The following is a 22,613-nucleotide window of genomic DNA, read 5'->3' on the forward strand; positions in this document are numbered from 1 at the left end:
ATTTGTTGTTTAGTGACTCCCCTCCGGTGCTTTCCACGCTACAAAGTGAGTTCTGGTGGGTTTCTGATTTCCTCTGTTCCTTTCCCTTGCTCCCAAGCTGAAGGCAGATGCAGTAATGAATATTTGGCATTCTGTAATTTCTAATTCCAATGCAAAATAGTGTCAGTGTATATGTAACAGGTCTACACATATCTCACAGGATATATCCCCACACTTCTCTTTTAACCAGCACTGTAGCCATCAGCAGGAGGAGTAAATGTTTTATCTACCTGTGAGCACCTGTCTGCTGTTTTTCTCTGCCCTCCCTGTTACCTTTAGCTATATTTGCTATTATCTCCTACCTTGCAGGAATCTTGGAGCACTTATTGAACACGAGCCATGTAAAAGCAGACCAGAGCCCCTGAGAGCAACTCGTGGCTCCCAATTCAGTCACAGACAAGACTTCTGCCAGCTCCAGAGATTTGCCTCATCCCCATAAATCAAACAGGAAAGTTCTGTCTGGCCCAGGATTGCCTTGCTCCCAAACTCTGCCAGCCAGCATAGGTCAAGGTCCACTGCTCTGCTTTATTGTGTCAATGGAGCAAGTGAGGACAGGACCAGCCCTGATGGGCAGTGCCACAGCTCCTGTTTTAGGATCCAAAATGGATCATTGCTTTATTTCATTCTATTCCATCTAATTAATTCTCTTACAATAAAAATCTAGAACCATGTAAATTTAACCTTATTCGTTTCAATGTTCTGGTCTTCTCTCACTCCTTCCTGTGGCTTTCCCTGCCTCCCTCATTTTTCAGTCACTTATTACCTTCTGTAGAAATTACTGTTTTCATTCACCAATTCTGTCTGGATTTAGCAGGCAAAGATCTGCAGCCACTGTGACACCCTCTCCCCTCACCTATTTTTTTTCTTCTACAAAACTGTTGCTTTCAGTAAAGGATTTTGCTCCTCAAAATGGCCTGTATCTCCCATAAATTTAAAGTAAGTATTTTTTTCCTCAATTTTTTTCCTCTTTGATTATTCTGATGCATTTTTCTTCACCTCTATCCTTGTCCTTTTAATTTAACCCATCACATCTTATACCATCTGTTTCTCCCACTACGTTCCCCTTTTCTCTGTGTGTGCATTCTAGTTTTCCACAAAATTACTTCCCTTGTCCTACTACTGTTGAGGAAATTTCTACTTTGCCATTTGAGACCATAACTGCCTTTTTGTGGCTGATTTGATTAAAAAAAGTCTTGAAGTAAATAAGAAATATGGGGAGGATAGAACACGTTTTTGTTGGTTGGGTTTTTTGCTTTAGAAGTAATTTCTTTTACTGCAATTTCTTGCAGTAAAAAATGAATATATAAATAAATGGGGCACTTGCCCTGGATGTGCTCATAAATTCTTTTATGGGAACAGAAGGAAGGGTCTTACTCAAGAAAGAAACAGTCCAAAAGAGCTATCATTACTTAAATGTGAGTGCTGCTTGCAACTGTGGTATTTCATTAATTTATCAAGATTCAGACATTCAGAAGTTAGGCTCAAATTAAAATGCTAAAATACAGAAGTCCCGGATGCCAACAGTCACCTCCTGTGCTGGCAGCAGCCCTCAGCACTGCACAGTCAAGAGGTCAGGTGGTTCCAAGTACCACGGGATTATCCCAAAATCTGGGCTGAGCTGTCAGATGTCCCCTTGTGCTCAATTTCAAAACACATGTGGCACCCTGGGCTTTGTGAAACTGGAATGAGAACATTGAAATGTCAGAATAACAGAACCAGGCACTGAGTACTGATGCTTTTATTTAATCAATCCTGACACTCAATTATTAATTAAAAATTGGGTAGGGGGTTTCTGTTATGTTTTACAAAGTAACATTTTAAGTCAGAATTTTAAACCTAATGAGGACATTTCAGAGGATGAGGGATCTTGCACTTCAGATTGAATCAAATACACAGTAAAACTCTCCATGAGAATCCATCATCCCTCAAGGACCGTTGTCCTTGCTAAATACGGTATGCTTATATGCTTTGAATAGTTTTTATATGTTGAAAATACTGTTCTTTCAGACAAATATTGCCTGCCTGTGAATTTGGAGGAAGTTGTAGATGCTTAAAAGAGACTGGAAACAATATAATCTGTGTGAACACCATCTATCAGCCCAGCTCCATTGTCATGCACAAACCAGCAAGGAATATCAACCCCGTGTTTAGGATCTCTTCTGTAGTCCTTCTGCCAGCCCCTGCAAGGGAAAACACAGCCATGGGAGTACTGAGGTAGGAACTGCACCTGGACAAGGCAATCTTGCCTAAGTCTTTGCTAAGGACTTCATAATTTTGTACCTTGTTACTATCAGTTCATTGTTTTTAACAATCATTGTGGCATCTGGTTTCTTGGGATCAGACCCAGGATGAATTTCAAGTATGGTGAAATCAATGGGCTGGAAAAACTGTCCTAGAATGAGAAGCCAAAATTATCATTTCAGGCATTAAAACAGAAGCAAATCAAGCAGAAATCCCAGGATTTCTACATTCCTGTGCTGGTTTCCATGTGCCTTCGGGGTTTTGATTGGATAAGCAAACAACAAGTTACAGGTATGGCTGAACATATGCCTATGTATTATTGGTATTATTTTCTCTTTATAACCCAGAATTGTGTCCACATCATCTGGGTGTAAATTCCAGCTTCTGAGTGCACAGAACAATTACAGCCTTTTCTAGATATCCTTCAAGGTATCCTCACTTGGTGTCTTGTCTAGTCCATTGTATTTATTACATGTTTTCCAAGTCCTCAGCTTTTTAAAAATCAAACAATGCATGTGTTGATCTCTGAAATTTCTGTGTGTGATTATCCTCAGCACAAGTACAATATTCTGTCTATAAATTATGTAGCCTCATAAGGAAAGACCAGCAGAGAAACACTAAACAAAGTCATACCTAATAATCCATGGGTCTGTTCAGACAGTTTATCACTTTTCAATGTATAGAGTCCTAGGAAATCTTGGTGGAGAGGATGTTTCTTCCACACTTGGTGCAAAACAACAACAAATGAGACGCCACTGCCCATTGAGAGCACCAGATTTTTTTTTCTGTTAATTATCAAAGTTAAACTGAGGAAAAAAGAAAAACATGACTTAGAGTGTTGTGTTAACCAGAGTTAACAACAACAGGAAGAAATGGGAGAAGACAAAACATGTCCAAGAAACAAATGTGGCTTTATAAACTGCTCGGTGTTTTTTAAAAGAGAGGGTTTCCTGCCTAGTTTGGTCCATGGAGTCTCTCTGTGTGTCACAGACAGTCACAGAATCATATTAAATGACACTGGAAAAGGCTATGGGGCCTTTCAACTTTTCAGTAAGATGTTTTTTGCAAAACCTGTTCTTTAACAGTATAACTAGTCACAGATAGGTTTGTGATATGTAGATACAGCACCTCGTGCTCAGTGATACAAATTCTATTGATTAAACCATCACTTCCTTGCCTGGATGCTACATGACAATTTTTCCTTTAGTTTTTCAGAGAAGTCAACTCCCAAACTGCCTATTTTAGTGCCTGGGTAGAGAAGATTTGCTTCTGATTGTGTTAGTGATATCATCCATGCATTTATCACAATAAAAAAAGCATGTGTATGAATGACAGTTTGCTCTTTCTGCTGCACTGCCAGGCCTTGAGAAAGCAGGAATTTTATTCTACACAGTGAAATGTAAAGGAGGAAGAGACAATGTTGCCTGTTCCTTTTATAAACCTTCTGCACGGGTATAAATGATTCTGTAATAGATCCCATGAGAAATATACCTGCTGACAAGAAAAAAATATCAATTCTGTAACTGCCACAAATTCCATTTTTTAAATGGAGATTTTTTTAATGGGACATTATTATGCCTTTGAAAGATTACACACTATGTCTGAAGTTACTCCTTAAGTATTTGCAAGACACTGCTACATTAAGCACAATACCAAATCTAATTTTACCTTAGTCACAGTAGTAGAAAATCAGGGGGAAATCTTCATTTACTTATTCCAAGCAGAAGAATTTGTGAATAATTCAGCAGTTACACAACAAAGTAGAGAGCAGAATCCAGCAGGGCTTGAATCAATTTCTTTTGTAGATTCACACAACAAATCTTAGAAGTATATTATTGATCAACATTTTAAAATATTTTCAGAAGACTAGAAAGTAATACAAGAACCTGATACCCTTTCTGTAAGTCTTACCCTGCTTGTTTCAAGGTGACTGAGTCCAGCCAGGTGAAAGCCGTTTTTTCATCACCATTCTGAATTGTGATTGTCTCAGGAGTTACTGTCAGCTTGAAATCCAGGTGCTTATTTGCTATGCCAAGTTTTCCAAAATATGAGTTTTGGATCTTTGCATCACTATTTGCTCTCTTATCACCAATAAGTTCTCCATTGACTGTGATGCCTAATACAGAAATGAAACAAGTATTGTTTTATAGACAGGACCTGATCAACCAATGTCAAGGAGTGTCTTGAAAATTTAAGAACAACAACTTAAGAAATATTAGTTGAAAAATATACAAGAATTACTTGTGCATGTTTGTACCAAAGTAAAATGGAGTTCTGGGGGTTGTTCTGTGAATTTCCACAAAGCCAACCATCATTTTGTTGAGAAAAGTTGCATTTCTCCCAGAGCACGGAGTGTGTGTGATGGGCACAGAGAGTCTGGGTGACATCAGCCTCTCTTTACCAGATATTCCACGAATTGGCAGCCTAAGGATTATTTTATTGCTTCTACTACAACTCACTGAGAAAAATTACTACTCTCAACCCTCACAGTGGTTTTCAAACTAAGTTTAAACGTTCATTTTGCTCCAAGAAGTGAAAACAGTCATGGTAATGATACCCTCTCATAGCTACAGGACCTCCTGCTAACTTTGCTGGGAAAAAAAGCTTATGCATTATAAAGAGAGAAATAGCCTTTAAACATATTTTGTTAGAAGTATTCTGTATTTTAAAAAAAGTTAAAGACTCACCTGTAACTGGGTCATTTATTAAATTTAGGATCATACCAGGGTTTTCATTGATATTGAAACAAATGGCATCTTTTTTTTGTGGCACTGATATAATGAAGTGTGGATCTCCATCAACTGTAAAGGCAAATCGCTGGTGTCTGTATAGTGATACACAGGGTCAGAGCTCCACAAGAGTATTTAATATTGCTTAATATTATAACTAAATATAAATTACTTAATAGGAAACAGGCAGTTATCAACATAAAAACCTACTGATGGGAAGGTGGACTGAGAAAATGACCACATATAATTTCAATTACTTGATCTTTAATAGACATTGAGAGATGCTTAAAGCAAATCAAAATACTTGCCCCTTAAAAATGAAAAATGGCTGCTTTTATGGAATTATTGAAAATATTCATAAGAACTGTGTAATTTAGCCTTAAAAACCCTCTTCTGTTCTCCTAGACAAACACTACTCAAACTACTCACCACTAGTATACCATGTGGGTTGTGGTGCATGTGTGTGATATAGTGGTGAAGCTGCAAAAGGAAAGAAAGTTGTTAGAAAAACACACACCAAAATGGAAAATTGCATGGTCTGTATAAGATGTCAAGGAGTTAATATGCTAGGTAAATCACTAATTGCATCCTAGTTTTTAAAGCATGTAGTCTATGGAATGACAGTGTGTGTGCTGCTTTTGAATCAAAAAAAGCTTCAGGATAGAGACAGATTTCACTTGTAGTCTAAATTGCTCTGAGGGTTTCCATATAGCCCAAGCAATCTATCTGTAGGACACAAATATTTCAGACTTGAGGATTAAGCTTGCAACAAAGAAATGCAGCATCATCCATTGAAAACTTCTGACTTTTTTACTTTTTTTCTCCCTGCCCCCCCCAGAATGAATTTAAGTCTTTTCAGTGAAGACTTGAAAAAATTAGACAGAGACAGAGAGAGAGACTGTTACTAATCTCCAGAGCAAAAACATAAATCTAACTCTCCCATTTCCAGGATTGCCCAGCCAGCAATTTGGTGAATCAGTTACTGTCTCTTGAATAAAACAGATGCTTTTTGTACCAGTGACTGAACATGTTAATTTAGCCAGAGATGCTGACATCATAGTCCCGTGCTTTATATAATTCCAAAGGAAATGCAAAGTGAAGTCCATCCCCTGTTCTTGGGAAACAGCTTTCAGGAAAAAATGGTGGTTTGATGAGCAGGCATTTACTCCTTATAAACTATGTAGCTGAAACTTTGTCACCTCTTTAAGTGTGTTTTCAGCAGTGAGCAGAATTTGGTAGTATTTATTGAAGTGCAGTTCTACTGCCAGAAAAGGTGTCTCTGCATCTGGTAATTTCAGTTGACAGATCCTGCTCCATTCAGAAACTAAAATTAAATTACTTACCCACCAAAGGACCTGTGAACATCCCTGCTTGAATGAAACAAAATGTTATTTTAGAGGCTACAAAGAACAAAACCCAATCTCACCCACTTCCTTCCTTCCTCCAAAACCAACCCAAAAAATCTTGTATTTATGTATAAATTTCTAAATATTAAAAAGTAAAAATTTAGTCAAAACAGTTTATTTAATAGTGCTACACAGCAGCAGTCTTGAAGGGGCTAAAAGCACACCCTGCTTTACAGCAAAAATGTTACTTCTCCAAGAGCATGGGGTTTGTTCTGTATGAGACTGGGAAAACTTGCTCATCCCTGATCCCTCTGTGCCACCTTGTTTGAAACTGTACTTCTGGCAGGTAAGAATTGCCCACCTGCTTCCACATTGTTCTAGTCTTCTGCTCTTTCTACATCTGAAATTCCATCAGGGTGTCCGAAGACAGGGCTTCGTGCTTTAGAAGTGGCAATCATGGCATGAATGAAGACATCTCTGTATGAGATTGCTACACACAGGTACCTGCAAGTCCCCAGTGCCAGCCCTGGAGAGCAACTTACTTGTACTGGGCCTGAATTCCATGGTGGTGGGATGGTGCAATCATCAGAGACAGGAACTGAACTGAAAGCACTATTTACAAACTTATCCATCTGAGAAGTTGTATATCTATTTATAACACGATCTTGATTAATTCCTTAAGAACTTTATGAAAATCTTGCATCCTAGATCAAATAAGTAATGTCGAAAATCCATCTCTATTAAAAATACTGAGTAAATTTAATAAGAAATGTACATACCTTCAGCTGTTACCACGGGCAGGTGAGAAGTAAAAGGAAGAAAAATAGAAATTTACAGTTTCAGTTATACAATTAAACAGGAAGGATTCTTATTAAAACATTGTAAAAAACCCCCAAAACTGTTTGACAATTCAACCAGCTATCTCCAGTATTTTTCAATGCTATTTCTTCCCAATGATACAACCCAGTATTTGTAGATCAAACAGAAATGTACTCAAAGTAAAAAGCTGTTATGTGGAGCAGCAGAACCACAATTTATTATGTATGGGACAAGAGCTCTATTTGGAATTGTTTTATTGTTGTGCCATACCTATACTGAAAAATGTTCATTATTGGTTTTACTATTTTGTGGTTTTCCAGGCATTTGGGTGATTCTATTAATACTGACTGGATGATGCAGTAAATTGATTCATGAATTGAGAATTCAGGGTGAGTAAAATTATTTTCTTTTCTTATACAGGAGCAATGCTTTGAGTATTTTCTCCTATTACTGCTCTATATTATCTATATACAGAGAGGATTTCCTTGAAAAGAGGTTCAGAAAAGAGCCTTCGTACTACAAGTACCTAGAAAGGGAAAGCAAAGAACTGAAGATGACTGAGTAGATGCCACTTCTGTCAGATGTTTGGGGGTTTCCATCTTAGGGAGGCCAGCTGCAAACTTTAAAGTCATTATGCTGTGTAGTGACTTGAATGTTAAATTAATCATGAAGCAGTTTTATGCCAGCATTCCATTATGAGAGTTATGAAAAATAATGCAAAAATTTATCAGCAGAATGCCTGAAGAATTATTCAGAGTTGAAGGGCACTTAACAATTCACTGGTTTCAGGACTTACTGCAGCTGAAAAAAATCTCACTGATCTCCAGTATCTGTTATTCTAAAATGCCTTAAGTTCCTATGCCACAATCAGGAGATTAGAAAGTTTTTCATCCAGAAGGCAGCAGAGAGCCCACACAGAGCCTGCAAGGAACTTTTAGGGGCTCTAAGCAAAACTTTGGGGAAAAAATAAAGGATGTTGATAGAAGAGACTGGAAAGCCTCTGTCAGACCTGTAGGATGAGGGTGGCTCAAACAATACATGGAGATGAAGTTAGGGTGGCTTGGGGGCACACTGAGCAGAGAGCATTGCCCTGCTTGGCCAAAGGGGAAGAGTATTTGTTACGCAGGGTTTAAACAGAGAGGCTGAACTGCAGGAAAGGACAATGTTTCACTGAAGAAGGAGTTCATAATTAGCCTAAATATCAGAGGAGTTGAAAACAAATTGTGTGCTTTCAATATATTTGCTTCTCTTTCTGCAATATGTATTACTATTGTAATATATTTTACATATGTAATCTCAAACTTTTTACAACCTGATTCATCCTGCCTGAGGAAGAGCTCATGCAAATTTTCCCTTTTCATATGGAAAGAGGTTACTACATCTACCCCCTAGGCTCAAGTATGTAGAAAAATAAAGGAGAAAGTGATGCGAGGTCATCTGAATATAGCTGGATTACTAGATTAGAAATGCTTCTTGGTTTTCAGGGTCTTGTTTTTATATTTAGTTTAAAATACATTTATTTTAAATTTATAGTACTTTGCCCATATGATTTAATAATGAAGGATGGTTTGATGAAATGAGCTTTACAACGAGAAGTAATTTTGCATTAACCACACATGTGCCAGGCTTGGAAAGTAAATTTTTCAGATCCATATTTAAAACTGTACCCACATGAAAGCCTTTCTTTAGGGGAACATCAAAGGAACTCTTGGCTTCTCAAATACAGTACAATTGTGAAGATGTCTATACCTTCAGTGGGTTTATCAGCAATCCCTTCTTCATTATCATTTTCTTCTGGTTTTGTTACCACCATGGATGTCAGTGGTGTTACAAACTTGTACTTTAGTGAGAGAGCCAGGGCTTGAGCTGTAAGGTTTTCCTTTTCTTCTCCTGTAGCTGTAATGCTGAATACAGGAAGAGACTCCCAGCATCAGTGATTGCTGAATTACTCACCAAATTTCAGATCAAATATTTTATTTTAAAGTGAAGTCATGTCTCTGCAGGTAATTTATCAGTATCTTTGTTACAGTCTAGGAGCACTTTTGATTCTAGTGGCTATCCAAATGAAAGGCAAAACTGTGCTTTATACTTGGAATAATTTTAAATTGTTTCATTTGCAACCTGAAACAGGAATACTGAGGCTAGGGAGGAGAATAGGTTGGTGGATTTCCCTCGCTGATTTTTGTTTTCCCATTGGCAGCTCAGTGGGATGTGAATGCCAGCTTCATGTCTTGGAAGCTGCAGGAGTCAGAGGGTGTAAGGGGTTCAGAGCTAAGGTGTTATTCCAGATATAATTACCGTTTTTCCAAGAGTTGTTCAATGGTAAGATAAGCCCAGAGCCTTTCAATGTACTCTCCAAATATGTATTGTTGTTCTTGGAAAGCCTGAGCTGTTTGCTCCGCACCTTGCTGTGTAGTGTATGACAGGGCGTTGTCAGCCTGTTGGGAGTAAGAGTATTCTCTGTATCATAAGTAGCCAGGGACTGTCAGAACTTCCCAAAAATTAAGACCTTCAAACCTGAAAATCTTATGAAATTGAAAACCAGTCTGGTTCTACACACTTGCCCAGGAAATTGCAAGTGTTGTATGAGGAATTTTGTCCCATTGTTTCTGGAAAGTTTACAGGCGTACACTACAGAACATAACCTGGTTCCCACATTCACATGGCATTTTTGTCCATCAGAATGGAGGTAAAAGATACATGCAGAGATTTTGTGTATCTTACATAAGTCAAAGAAATCCATACTTACACCTTCACCTCTTACATCTACAGACAAATGGTTTTGGTTGCTGTCTACAAAGCGCCCAGCCACCACAATCTCAGACCCATCATAGAAATGCTTAAAGCTGTTAGTAGTTAGGTCTGATATTTCATTTTCTGGGTAGTTTAACTCCACATCTATGAGCATGGGATTTGACACCTCATCATAAAACCCCTGTAGGATTAAAAAAAAAAAAAAAAGAAACCTTTAACCATCATTGTTTCTTTAATTCGTGGGTAGATCTGTAACCAGAAACATCCTGCTATTTCAGCAATCAAAACTAAAAGTGTAATTTATAAGAAATATATAGAAATTTGGTTAAATCTCAGAGTGCAAGGCCTAGAAATCTACAAATAATGGAAATGAGAAAGGACATACAAACTCTTCAATCTTGCTAAGAGAGAGGAAAAATATTTGAGAATAACATTCTGTGGATGATGAATTCTATCAATATAAATCAAGAGGGATCCCAAGCTTCCTGTTACTTGATAGAGATAATTTTCTAGATCTCTTCTCTGCAGAGACTGACATGACAACATAATCAAAGAAGACTGGGTATTTGATTTTAGCAGAGCTTGCAAAGAAATCCAATATCTATTCCTTTGGTGAATTCTTTGAATGGCTGCCATTGGAACGTGAGAAGTAAAAAAAGTCAACCCTGTATGGTCTATACCTGTTTCCATGTCTTATACAACTCTAAAATGCCTCAGGAGTGTGGTAAGATACACCTGCTTGCAGTAAGTTTCTAAAGAAAGAATATCTAGAGCTTTATGATCTGTTACCCCTCTTGTCCGTTGACTTGACATTAACCACATGATCTGTGAGGTGCAGGAGATACAATGATTGCAGCAATACCACCAGAGTGTCCTTCAGAACTGTGACTTGTGTCACCCTATGCCAAGTTTTGAACTCCCTGCCATAGCCCCCAGTATCTCCCTTTTACTGTCCTTGCACTTCCTGCTTATATAAGGGAAGGGGAAAATTACATGCCAGTAAAGGTCCCTTCCAACTCAAACTATTCTATGATTTTAATACTCTGATCACAGCAGACTCTGGAGTATCCCAGTATCAGATTACACACAGGGATTTTGATTATTTGAAAATAAGAATGTATGTATAGTTATCTGACCTAATGTATCTCTGATCTCATGTAAGTGGTAATTACTACACCTGAAGCTGCAAAGCTGCATCAGAGTCAGGATAAATCCGACGGGCCAATCCTTTATTCTCCAGTGCCATCCTCTCCAAGAAGCCATAGTCGACACCACTGCCAAAACCAAGATTGTATAAGGTGTATTTGCCATCAATGGCCTTCTTTACTGCTTTCTCAATCTCCTGAGTATTTGATACACCTACATCAAACCAGGAAATGTTTGAGTTGTTTTCAAAAATAGATTAAATTAACACGAAATCAAATATGACTTGTCATGTTCATATTTCTTAGGAGACATTACTGAAAACTTGATTTAGTACTATGATGCTAGTATAGTAGCATTTAAATCACGAAAATATCCAGAAGTCAAAGATGAAGGCCAATTTTAACTAGCATTTTTTGTTAGTTAATGAACTCTCTATTATTCCATCCAACACAAACTTACCTACATTTGGATGGCCATCTGTTAACATGATAATTATAGAAGCGCTTCTCCTGGGCACAAGGTTTTCTTCGTGAGCAGCATTCAGAATATCAATCCCTCTCATCAAACCACCATGTAAATTTGTCACTATGAGGTAGACATAGAAATTTGGGTTCAGCAAAGGCTGTCAAAATAAAGGTCCATTTTTCACTGGGGTGTGAAGAGATTTCATTACAGTAAGAAAATGAAGGATTTGGATTTACAAGCAGGGGGATGTCTAGATAGAAAAGTACCTGGACTCTGGAAACATAAAGAGAAATAGATGTCGTGTTCTGAGTACAATTGAACTTGAGGAGTGCCTCATCAGCAATCTGAAACCCCAACAAACTGTAGCATTGTGTTCACAGAATCAATCAATAAATTAACTCACACAATGACCTATTGGCAAGGCCAGTCAAGTACTTACTGCCTTGAACAGAAATGCGCTGAACAAACTTCCTTGCCTCATCCAAATTCTCAGGAGTGGCCTTGATTAATGTTTCTTTCCAGGTAGATATTTCACTATCAAATAATATGAAATTGAAGAAGTCATCTTCTTTAATGTCATCTAGAATTTTTAGCAGTGCCTCTTTTGTCTATAAGACAAAGACATTTAAATATACGATTCAACGTTTAACAGAATAGGTGCTTACAGATTTTACATTATTAATCTCTCAGCATTGGGCTATTTTTTACTCCTACACAGTATATATAGTATATATGCAAAAATTCTGAGCTTGTTCTGTTCCTTCCAGTCCCTGTGTCTATTACAGAGTAACTCTAGGGAAGTCAGTCAGCTGCAATAACATCTGGTAAATCTTTGTAGCTGAGATGAAAATCAGGTTTCCCATCACGGTTGGTTGCTTACACTGAGATAAGCTGGGATGGCAAATGGGTAGCAACAGGTTAGTGGAGAAGCTCATAAACAAGCATGCCTGGATATTTTTATACAGCACCAAAACCTGAAAATTCTGAGCATTAGCTCACTCGTAACTCTGAAAAGAGCTGCTGCATCCCAGATACAGAATGAACAGACAAAATGCACATAATCTGTACGTACAGCTTTGTTTGGAACTGTCAAGTACACATGACAACACTCTCTGGAAATGCTGAAATTTAGAGTTTTGAACTAATGACATTTCTAAGTAAATATGGCCTAAATGTACAGATTTTTATTCTGCAGTAACACTGCAGACTAATACATATGGTACTGGGCATTAGAGAGGTCACACCATCAAGCCACTTGGTACAGTTTAAGCAGCACATGTGCACTGTAAGGTGTCGTGTCCCTTCCAGCACCATCCCCCTCCCAGCACTTTGTTCCAGCTCTTTCACTGGAACTCTATCCTAATGTAATAACTCACCTGTTCAATTTCTCTTCCATACATTGAGCCACTAGTATCCAATACAAAAATAATATTCTTGGACAACTTTGGAAGATTTGTTGGTGCAAAGAAGTGTACAAAGTAGCCATTGACAATCTGGAAAAGAAAACATTAAAAAAACCCCACACCACCACGAAAAACTTTGGTATATTACAAAGGTAAAACAGATAAAGGAGGTATTACCCTCATTTAATGTCTAGCCTCTGAGTGGTCTAAAAGGTTTTAATGGCCCTGACCAGTCTCACCTCTGTCCATGGGCCCAGGAGTGTCATTTAAGTGCAAGACTGGGCCTTTAGTCCCTGCCTGAGATACAGTGTCAGAACATCTGTCTCCAGCTGTATCACAGCCATACCTCTTCCTATCCATGGACTCCCCTGGTTTGGATCCCACCCTGAAGACTGACTTCCTGCTCACACTCAGCTCCCTGTCCCTTAGGAAACAGCTGGCCCTCACTGCTCCCTAACTTTTACTGTGTGAGTTAAACTGTTCAACAGTTCAGAATTTCAAGTTGTTAGATTTACCTGCAAATTATCTGGAGTTGTTCTCTTCACATCATATTTTACAGTAAAATCCCCATCCAAGACAGACTGTGAGCAATTTGCACAGGTTCGCTGCTGATCAAGGGTTGGCTTGAAAGAGATATGACCCTGAAAAGAAAAGCCTTCCTTAGATCTCAACCTTAATAGATGAAAATCTTCTAAAGAACACATCTGCATTTTTTTAAAGCTGATAAATTTATATTCACAGACATAAGAATAATCTGTTTTATCGGGTTGGCTACTAGTTTTTATGTATCCATATGTATTTAGAAATTTATTGGTGGTAATTGATACATGAAGGCTGCTATCTAGGGCTTTTTCCATATGCTTACTTCCCCATCTGCCTGGGGTCAGCTCTTCACTCTGAATGACAGCTTTGATAAGGCTGTTGTATGTTTTAGGAATTCTACCATCCCCAGACAAGGGAAAACTCCTTGTTACTGATTCAGTTCTTCTGTAAGAGATATAGTCTTACTATATCCAGGTTTTCACTCGCTGCCATTGCTAGCAAGGACATTATTATTTCAGAATTATAACCATAATAACTAAATCATGGAATGCAGTAGTAAATGTACCTTTTTTCCTGAAAAAGTTTTTTTAATGGTATTTTGCAGCTCATTGGTGATGAATGTTCCTTCCGCTTCCAGCTCAGTGATACCCTGGGGCTCAAAGATATCTACTTCAATCTGAAATATTAATTGAAAATTTATTGTCATTGATTAAACCACAATACATCAACTCAGCCATTTACAGGAGGATCAGCAACTACAGACAGGAAAGAGGGATTTTCATAAAAGCAAAAGATATTTACTTTTGTGATTCATAATGTCAGTCCAAACCTACACTTGTGTGGACACATCTTCAGCCAAACAGGCCTTTTCATACACAGAAGTTAAAAGTAAAGCTAGAAATACATAAACTTTAAGAGAAATATAACTTGTTGGAAAGCTAGATACTGGTATTCTATCAAGGCAGATAGGAGTGATCAAAGACCAGTTTTAGCACACAAAAGCTGCAGTATTCCAGAATGTGATATATGCATCACTATGATTGAAAGATGATGTTGGTTCATGGTGGTGTGAGAAAGCTGGAGTTTATGCTATAAAGGCATATACAATTACTCCAAGGCATTGTAATAGCTTTTTCAGGTTTTCATACGAGATCTCTTTTGGAATGCTCAGTAGATGAGCAAATTTGTCAGGTTTACAAGTAAAAACCTGCGTTAAAGCATGCTGGTGAGGACTCCCCATGGGACTCTTGAGAAATATTATCATGGCCTTTAGCTCACCTGTGAACCAATAGGAATGAACATGGTACTCCACTTTCAACAGATACACAGAATTCCATCATCTCTTAAATTACAGTCAAATTTGATCAGTTTGCCATTTACCTCAAAATCTTTGACAAGCTGCTTTGGTTTTACTTTGATGAACATTTCATATTTTCCAAACTGTCGCTTCAGCAGTTCCTCGTATGTGAGTTCAAAAGTGACTTTACTGGCTGCTTTAATGTTGACTGAGACAGTGAATTTTTCTGTTTTTCTTCCTGAAGCTCTGTATTTAAGTGGGTAGGAAAAAAAATCTTTATCCTCTTTCACAGTATTTATTGTTGGTGGCATATGATTTTCAAAAAAAGTAAAACAAAGATGAGAATTTTGATCTATTGCTAAAAGTCATCAATCAATACTCAAAATCATACTCAATCTGTAGAATTTATTCAAATTTCCCAGTGAGCTTAATCTCAGGAATAGGTCACACAAAGTCAGTGAAAGTTGCAGCAACAGCCTTTCCATAGTTGCAGACAGTGCCTGTGTAGTCAGAGGCTGTACACCGTATTTATGACCTGTGCTACAGCAACTATAACTTAATGATTGTTCTTTGGTCCCATATGTCAGCAATGTGCCAGAACACAGCATTTCCAGTCTCACAGTCTGCTATGGCATGGTGGTGTGGAAGCCACACAAGACATGATCCTTACTTGACAAGACCAGCAGTCTGTCCTCTTGAAACAGCCTTCTCATATTGCTTTTTTGCAGCTTCTTTCTCCTTTATAGTTCCAGGATAGGTGACACCATCAATTGTCCTGCAGATGAAAAAGTCTTAGTTTAGCTGAATGCTACTACAGGAATTCTCCCTTTATTGATTGGTTTGCTAATAACCACTTTCACAGACCTGCTATTGCCAAGATTTGAGCCCTTTCACTGAAGCCAGGCTCCTCAGAGAATTTAGCTGGAATGAAGAGCTCTGTGCTCAGTATCATAAAAGAATCTAAACCAATTTTTACTTTGAATTAGATCAAACCTGGGCTATAGCAACACGATTTACACCTGCCATATTCCTACACTTCAGCAGCTTCACCACCTCATCTATTGGCAAACCAACTCTCTGGATGTGACTCATCTCAGATATTATCTACAGAGGAGCATTTCATCCTTGAACTCCTTAGATGACTAAGCAGCCATTTCTCCTCACCTCATTCTAGAACAGAAGTTCTAACGTGCATTATGAGTGGTCGTGGCCTAAAGCTACTGCTTCTCTTCACTGGGAATAAAGCAGGCACAGTGTGATTAGCAGAGATGGATTAACTGAATCAAACCTCATCACGGTGGAGGACTGCATATGATTGCAACTACAGGTACAAATGTAAAGGAATAATTCTACTTCCTGCCTTTCATTCAAATATGATATTTAAATGAAAAGATAAATTAAGCTATACTGCCATCAGGGAAATTAAGTAGTGGAAATTCCCTGGTTTGATAACACCAGAGTAAGTAAGTGGTATTTCTGAAAAGGTGGATGAATCTGCAGGAAAGGTCCCCCATTCCCTAAGGTTCCCTTCTATTCATGATGATGAATAGAAACAATTGAAAATTAGTCATCTTTTCTGTAGATGTACCAATGTTTGCCTTTCTCCACATATCTTGCATGTTAAGTTAATAGTACCAGAAAATTACCCAGGAGGCATTTAGAAATGTACTCAAATGGCAAAGTAAAAATGAACATTTGGGTTCAGTTTCTCCCAGTTGAATTAGCACAGATTTTCAGTCTTCTTTAACAATACTGTAAAGATTACACACATGCTGAAGTTGGTAATGAAGGCTGTCTTAGGGAGTTCAACATCAAAGAAGACTTCTTTGGACACATTTCCACGATTGACAGCTCGACTGGTGATGACATTGTGGGCAAATCGGGAAGTTACTTTACTATCAATTTTCATGCTATAGATTTCTATCCCATTGACAATCTGTAGATTGAGAAATGCAAAAGACAAAAAGAACACTAGCTGTTACACTGATGTATGTGTTAATCAGTCATGATCATATTTTTAAAAAGAAACAACAGCAGGACACTGATCACTCCAAAGCAAAAAAAGAAAAAAGAAAAAAAAGAAAGACCTAATATAAGAACTGGAGCACAGCTGTGGTTCATTGGATATCTATTTCACTGACATGATAGTGCTATTCCACAAGTTATACCTATAGACTCTTCAAAAAAATACCACCACCACAGCAAAAATATTGCCATTATAAGAACAGGTTTTTTTCTCTACTTGAGAGAGTGACTTTTTATGGTTATTCAAAGAGCACAAGTGTTTACTGCTGCCTCACTGTATTTGTGACTGTAGTTATCAGAGGCGTGGATGACTCCTAGAGCAGGGATGTAAGTAATCCTCTTGTTTAAAAATAGACCAAATGCCTCCAAATTCTATTTTATGTTATTCTCAACTTCCTCCCAACAACTGGAGATCAGTATTTTTTAAACAAGGAGATGGGCAAGGCAATACTTATTTTTGTTGAATGCTCAGGTATAAGGTTGCTGGAGACTAAGTGATAGCACGGGTAACAACAGATGTGACCCATTAGGAACTGCACAACAAGGTCTGCTTCTTGCAGCAAAACCAGCACTGGAAAGAACCTTGGAGTTTTTATGATGGGCCTGGTCTTTGGCTGATTGATTAAGAAGGTCCCCAAACAATCAAAACATTTAAGCATTGCTGAAGGGCAATCCAGGTCAAGTGGAATCAGCCTCAGAGATGAGTTCTCCTGCCTTCCTTAGCAGTAACTGCAACATAAAAGTAAAAACAAAACCAACATAGAATGCATGTCTGTTAGAGATACAGAACAAGTTAGGTATTTATTCAAATACAACAAGATTAAAAATCATTTGTTCATTCTCTTTCCTTGCCCAGGAGCTTCCACCAGAGCTTGGAAAGGAACTGTCTAATTAGTCCTACTGCCTAAAACAGCAGCTCTGGGCTGTTTCCCCTGTCACACACACTCAGAAATATCCATTTGCTCAGACTGGACTCACAGAAACATTTTGTAAACACAGTAACAATATTCTTGTCCCTATAAAATCTTGGTAGCCTGGACAGAACCAAGACTTACTCACCAAGTCATTATCAGCATTTCGCTTCTGTAAAGAGAAAAAAAGAGAGAAAATCATGACTTAGGTTGGAAAGCTGCATTTAGAAATAAATCTCTTAGCACCTCTGTAGTTGTCACAAGTCAAAAGAATTTGTCCAGGAGAAGGAAGGCTTGAGAAAGATCTTCATTAATAAACTGAAGTAAATTTGAGGGAAGAACAAGCAAGGCATCTGAGGCAGGTTGTAGTTATTTTGCTCATGGCATTCCCAGCTTTGGTGAACCTTTTGGTTTTCATTTGATGTTAGGGTACCTTAAATACTGTGAATTTGAAAGGTAAATTAAACTTCGAATGTTGCTCATTTTGTATTTTGCTCATGTGACACAAAAAGTGTCTTCTTCCAGCTGAAAATAAACATGGATCTTTGAAATGTGAGGGAGAATGAGAGGAAAAGAGGCTCAACTACTCACTGCCATTCATAATTAAATGTCATTGAGACTAAAGAACACACTGAAATCTGCTTAATAGGTCTTCCTTGAGTATAGGTTGGCTATATGGTGACCTCAAGTAAAACCAAAATATCTTGTCCTCATAGTGACATCCTTTTCTTGGGAATTCCTGTATCTGTGTCCTGTAGTACGTATTTTTAAACTTATTCTCCTTTGGAATTAAAAAAACCAGGTTTTATCAAAGCATAAAAACCCAGTTTGCACATTTTTTTCCCAGTCACACACATCCAAACTATCAGGCAGATGCACCCTTACATTTTTTCAGACTCTAATTTTTTCCTATTTCAGCCCAGCAGCCTCTTACCCTAACATGAGGAGAGGCTGTCACTACAAAGAGCTGCATGGAGGAAAGGGGGGGAAATAAGTAGTTAAAATGGTTTTTTTCCATATTTGCTCCCAGAGTAGGTGCATATATCAGAAGCTGTACAACAATATCACGTACTCTGTTCTGAAAGAGAGGACAGGCATTAAACAAACTTCCTGAGTACTGTTAAAATAACAGCTTGTGTAACTCAATTCCCATCAGCTCAGCTGCAAACACCTTATCTCGTTTGGCTTCAAGAGCCTCAGGGGTCACATTTTGTGGAATCCTGTTTACCCACTCCACCAAATACAGGGGTAAGGACACAATAAATCAGATACACATCTCAAGTACATTTAAGGCTTTCAGTACCTTTCACAGTTAGGAGTTTTACAAGTTGGAAACACAAACACAGAAGGTTATTTTTTTGTTTATTTTGGGGTTCTTCTCAAGACACTATTAAATCTGTGGTAATGCAAGGTTTGAGGAAGGAGGCTTCTCTGCTGCTGTAAGAGTCTGGCAAAAAAAAATCTGTGTACGTTTCTTTAGATTCATCTTTCAAACTGTTATTGCCATCCAGATGATTTCTGTGTGTCCATCTCTCCTGTTTCACAAGCATATGTGGATTCCTTTAATGCCTGTATAGAGTGTGCACCAACTCAAATCCAACTTGTCCAATACTGGAATTATCTTTTCTGTATCCATACTGTCATTACAGCTGGTAATTTCCCCTTACAAATCACAAACTGAGGTATGGGAAATGAAAAGATGGAAGTCCATGAAATGTCTGTTTGTTTGGTACAAACTTTTCTGTACAGTGGAATTACCAGGCAGTTGATACAAAATACAAACAAACAAACACCCTAAACCTATAAAAATGTGTGTATCTACAAATTCTGCAATTCTGACTACTGCTTCCAAATTGAAAGATACTGTACCCCATTTAAGTTTTACAGAATTGCTGTTGTGCACATTCTTTATCAGAATTATGGGTTCAACAGTAGTTTTGCAGGAGTTCTATTTTGATTCTGTAAATATTTTGAGGGGTGCTCTGCAATTTCCATTGAAACTACAGAAAAATCTCTCTGTGAAAGGCATTACTCACTTTGTACTTGGGCTGATCTTCAATCATACTCAATCCAGCTGGACATCACCCAGCTACCTGCTCTAGCTGACCCTGGTTTGCACAGGGGGGGGGATTACGGGACTCTTAAGTCTGTGATTTTGTTCTGGAGTTTTTCTTTTTTAATGATTCACTTGGGTGTAACTTGAGCCATCATTAACATCAAGGTCATTTTAAACTATGTGAATAGAAAGCAACAGTGTGCCAATCAAAATGATTATGCAATTCTAGACCAAAATGAGAATTAACATCCTCTACCCTGGATAATTGTTACTTGATAAAATGTTTCTGTATTATTTTCACATACTTGCCAGGTGCACCAATTGTTATAATTTATTTTTTTTTTAGTTGTGTAACAGCAACAAACTCTTCTTTTGTTTGATACTGTTTTGCTGTGGCAACAGAAAAGAATAGAGGTGCAAAAAATCTATGGAAATTAGAGAGGAAAAGAGAAATTTGAACTCTCAAGAAAACAGGGAGGGAAAAGAGGACTGCATTACTGTATTTGCTGAAAGAAGCCCTGATTGTACAACTTGGGAAACTAAACCACAGCATGACTTAAAGACTCAGCAAAGACTGTACTGTTAACTTGAAGTTACCTCTGGGAATTCCCAACACTGAACAAGGTATTTACATATATCCCTAAGTGCTACATAGGAAAAACAAGGCATGAAAATTATCTCTGAATCTACAGCAACATTGAAGATTTCACACCCCAAGTGATGCTAATTGGGTGCCACGGAAAAGAGCCCATAATGCAGCTCAGATGTGCAAAGCAAACCTCCCTGTGAGCTATGCAGGAGCCTCACTGCTGCCAAAATGAGAGGACCATAAAGGCAAGGCTGTGCCATTGCTACCTGTGTTTTGCATGCTCTGGAGTTCTACAGGGCGTTTTTAATCTAGAAAAAACCTTCCCAGCCTCAGTAGCTGCGTGCATAGGAACAAGGTGTGCCGGCACACACAGGGAATTATGATGCGGATTTTTGTTCCATTTTCAGCAGAATTGGGTCTGCCAACTGTGTCTGCCTGGCTGTGGCTCTACAAGCAGCTTTGACAGCTTGAAGGTCATCAGCCAGCCAGAATTCCAGCCACGCTTCACCACTCTCCATTGGATACTGCTTGCTCAAAGGGGCCAAGACACGGGTGGGCATCGAGACCTTCATCCTACAGAGCAACCTCCTCCATTTCAATCAAATACATTTGCATAAAGTACAGAACCAAACGGGGAGAATCAACTGACTTTTCCACAGTGCTCTGCATGTATGGATGGAACATTGCACAGAGCTTTGGCAGTTTTCCATTTAGAAAGGCTTTAGCGTTGCAAGACGTACGGAGAACAACAGGCACTATGGTAGGAGGAAAAAGCTCCATTATATCTGGGCTACATAATGGTTAAATAATAAGAATCCCTGGCATTTCCAGTTTGCAGCATTAAATCTCAAGTTGACTTTTAAAAGTTAGACATGTTACTATCCTGATTTTCAAAGAAAAATTCTTGGCAAAGATCATAACCTAATCAACAGCAATCAACTGTAAATTGCTTTGTCCTGTTCTACCCAGTAACTCAAAATGCTCCCTAAAGAGACTTGCTCTCTGTAACTTTTCAGAGTGCATAACCACTTAGAGAGAGGAAAATAATATATCGAGGCGAGGAGTAGTGGCCAGCAATTTAACCAAAGAAAATTAGGCAAAACATCAGGCAGCATTGCCTTATTCAGAGATCCAGTCAAAACCAGAATGGCCCCTTTGAGAGATGTATCTTATGTTGTGCTAACATGCAAATCTTTTGAGAAAAATCCTACCATGACAATTGGATAGTAGGCATTTATCTTGATGCCATGTTACATCTCTGTTTTCTGCTTCTTAGAGCCATCTTTTCGCTGGCATTGCTAAACAGGTGCCAAAGTCAGTTCCCTGGCAGCACTGATTGCTTTACACATTTAAATACTTTACTAAAACATGCCACCATTATGTGGTGATGACAGGGAATACAAAGGAAAGGGATGTTTCTAAAAAGAGAGAGAGAAGAACTTCAGAGCTGATTGAAAACTGAGGCTGATTAGAGGTCCCAGTCTGAGTTTCAGCTTTGATCCTGTGTCCAGTGGTACCAGAGAACACAAAGCTCCTGCTACCAGCATTGTACGAACTCTCTGATAAATGCTGATAAACTGCAAGAAATTAATCTCTGAGGAGTGGGAGCCCCATACATGGTTGATTACTTACCTTGATGTTTCTGACATGTGTTAGCAAAAAGTCTGAGGATGCAAAGGCGGGAATCAATACTAAAATACAAAGCAATAGATTGTTTTCCATTTTGGAAAACAAGTGAGGGTCCAATTGGAATGATATGCATAAATATCTAAAGCTTTGTTTACCAAATGTTAATAAATAACCCAATGAGAGAAGTGGGATTAAGCATTAGGCATTTGGGAAAAATCAGATGCTGAAATTTGAATTAGTATAATCTACAGAATACTGTAAGAAAAGTTAAAGAATTTACAGAATATTTCAGCAATGTCTCTTCTATGTAATAGCTCCAAACAGAAATTCACAGCCATTTCTGTACTGGCAACTGAGATTAATCTCCACCCCAGACTCACTTTTTCCCCAAATGAAAACTGTCATCTTTCTGATACTTCCTTAAAGGCTTTCCCTGGCTCAAATTTACTGCATCTATAACAGAGCTTGCAATCTGTGAAAGCCATTTAAGCTCCATTTCAAAAGTACCCCTGTAATCCTCCATGTCACTCACGTACCCGATTTAGGTATCGTTGTTTGACACGTATCCTGTCTAGTCTAGCAACTTCCCATTACATGGGTTCCTATTCATCTTCACCTGGC

The 22,613-nt window shown here is 38.3% G+C and overlaps 1 protein-coding gene and 1 long non-coding RNA gene across 5 annotated transcripts; one reads left to right on the forward strand and one right to left on the reverse strand.

Moving 5' to 3' along the window:
• Positions 1–1,759: 1,759 nt before the first annotated feature.
• Positions 1,760–22,101, reverse strand: LOC103614262 (inter-alpha-trypsin inhibitor heavy chain H3). Of its 4 annotated transcripts, none has more exons than XM_017732366.1 (22): positions 21,996–22,101; positions 17,867–17,890; positions 16,552–16,718; positions 15,453–15,557; positions 14,866–15,028; positions 14,051–14,161; positions 13,458–13,583; positions 12,916–13,032; positions 11,979–12,147; positions 11,534–11,659; positions 11,106–11,287; positions 9,924–10,109; positions 9,473–9,612; positions 8,924–9,078; positions 7,135–7,140; positions 6,353–6,376; positions 5,439–5,489; positions 4,968–5,081; positions 4,192–4,396; positions 2,914–3,086; positions 2,320–2,431; positions 1,760–2,219 (listed from the first exon to the last, which is right to left on the reverse strand). In XM_017732366.1, exons 1-22 carry the CDS (start codon positions 22,083–22,085, stop codon positions 2,090–2,092), a joined length of 2,676 nt encoding a protein of 891 aa, XP_017587855.1. In that variant the 5' UTR covers positions 22,086–22,101; the 3' UTR covers positions 1,760–2,089. The 4 variants fall into 4 exon arrangements, with proteins under 4 accessions (XP_017587855.1, XP_017587854.1, XP_017587856.1 ...); XM_017732365.1 differs by having other exon boundaries at positions 6,353–6,379; XM_017732367.1 differs by lacking the exon at positions 16,552–16,718 and having other exon boundaries at positions 6,353–6,379.
• LOC108446253 lies at positions 2,164–7,745 on the forward strand. The gene is made up of 3 exons (XR_001861394.1): positions 2,164–2,253; positions 2,463–2,571; positions 7,495–7,745. It is a non-coding gene; the product is annotated as an uncharacterized LOC108446253 (long non-coding RNA).
• Positions 22,102–22,613: the final 512 nt, after the last annotated feature.

The sequence above is a fragment of the Corvus brachyrhynchos genome, unplaced genomic scaffold (assembly GCF_000691975.1).
Source record: "Corvus brachyrhynchos isolate BGI_N302 unplaced genomic scaffold, ASM69197v1 scaffold4, whole genome shotgun sequence".
Lineage (NCBI taxonomy): Eukaryota > Metazoa > Chordata > Aves > Passeriformes > Corvidae > Corvus > Corvus brachyrhynchos.

Coding starts and splice junctions, on each gene's coding strand:
- LOC103614262 (XM_017732365.1), bottom strand. CDS start 22,085: ATGGAAAACAATCTATTGCTTTGTATTTTAGTATTGATTCCCGCCTTT. Junction 5,082..5,438: donor ACCCACATGGTATACTAGTG/GTGAGTAGTTTG, acceptor TTGCCTTTACAG/TTGATGGAGATCCACACTTC. Junction 4,397..4,967: donor AATAAATGACCCAGTTACAG/GTGAGTCTTTAA, acceptor TTTCTGTATTAG/GCATCACAGTCAATGGAGAA.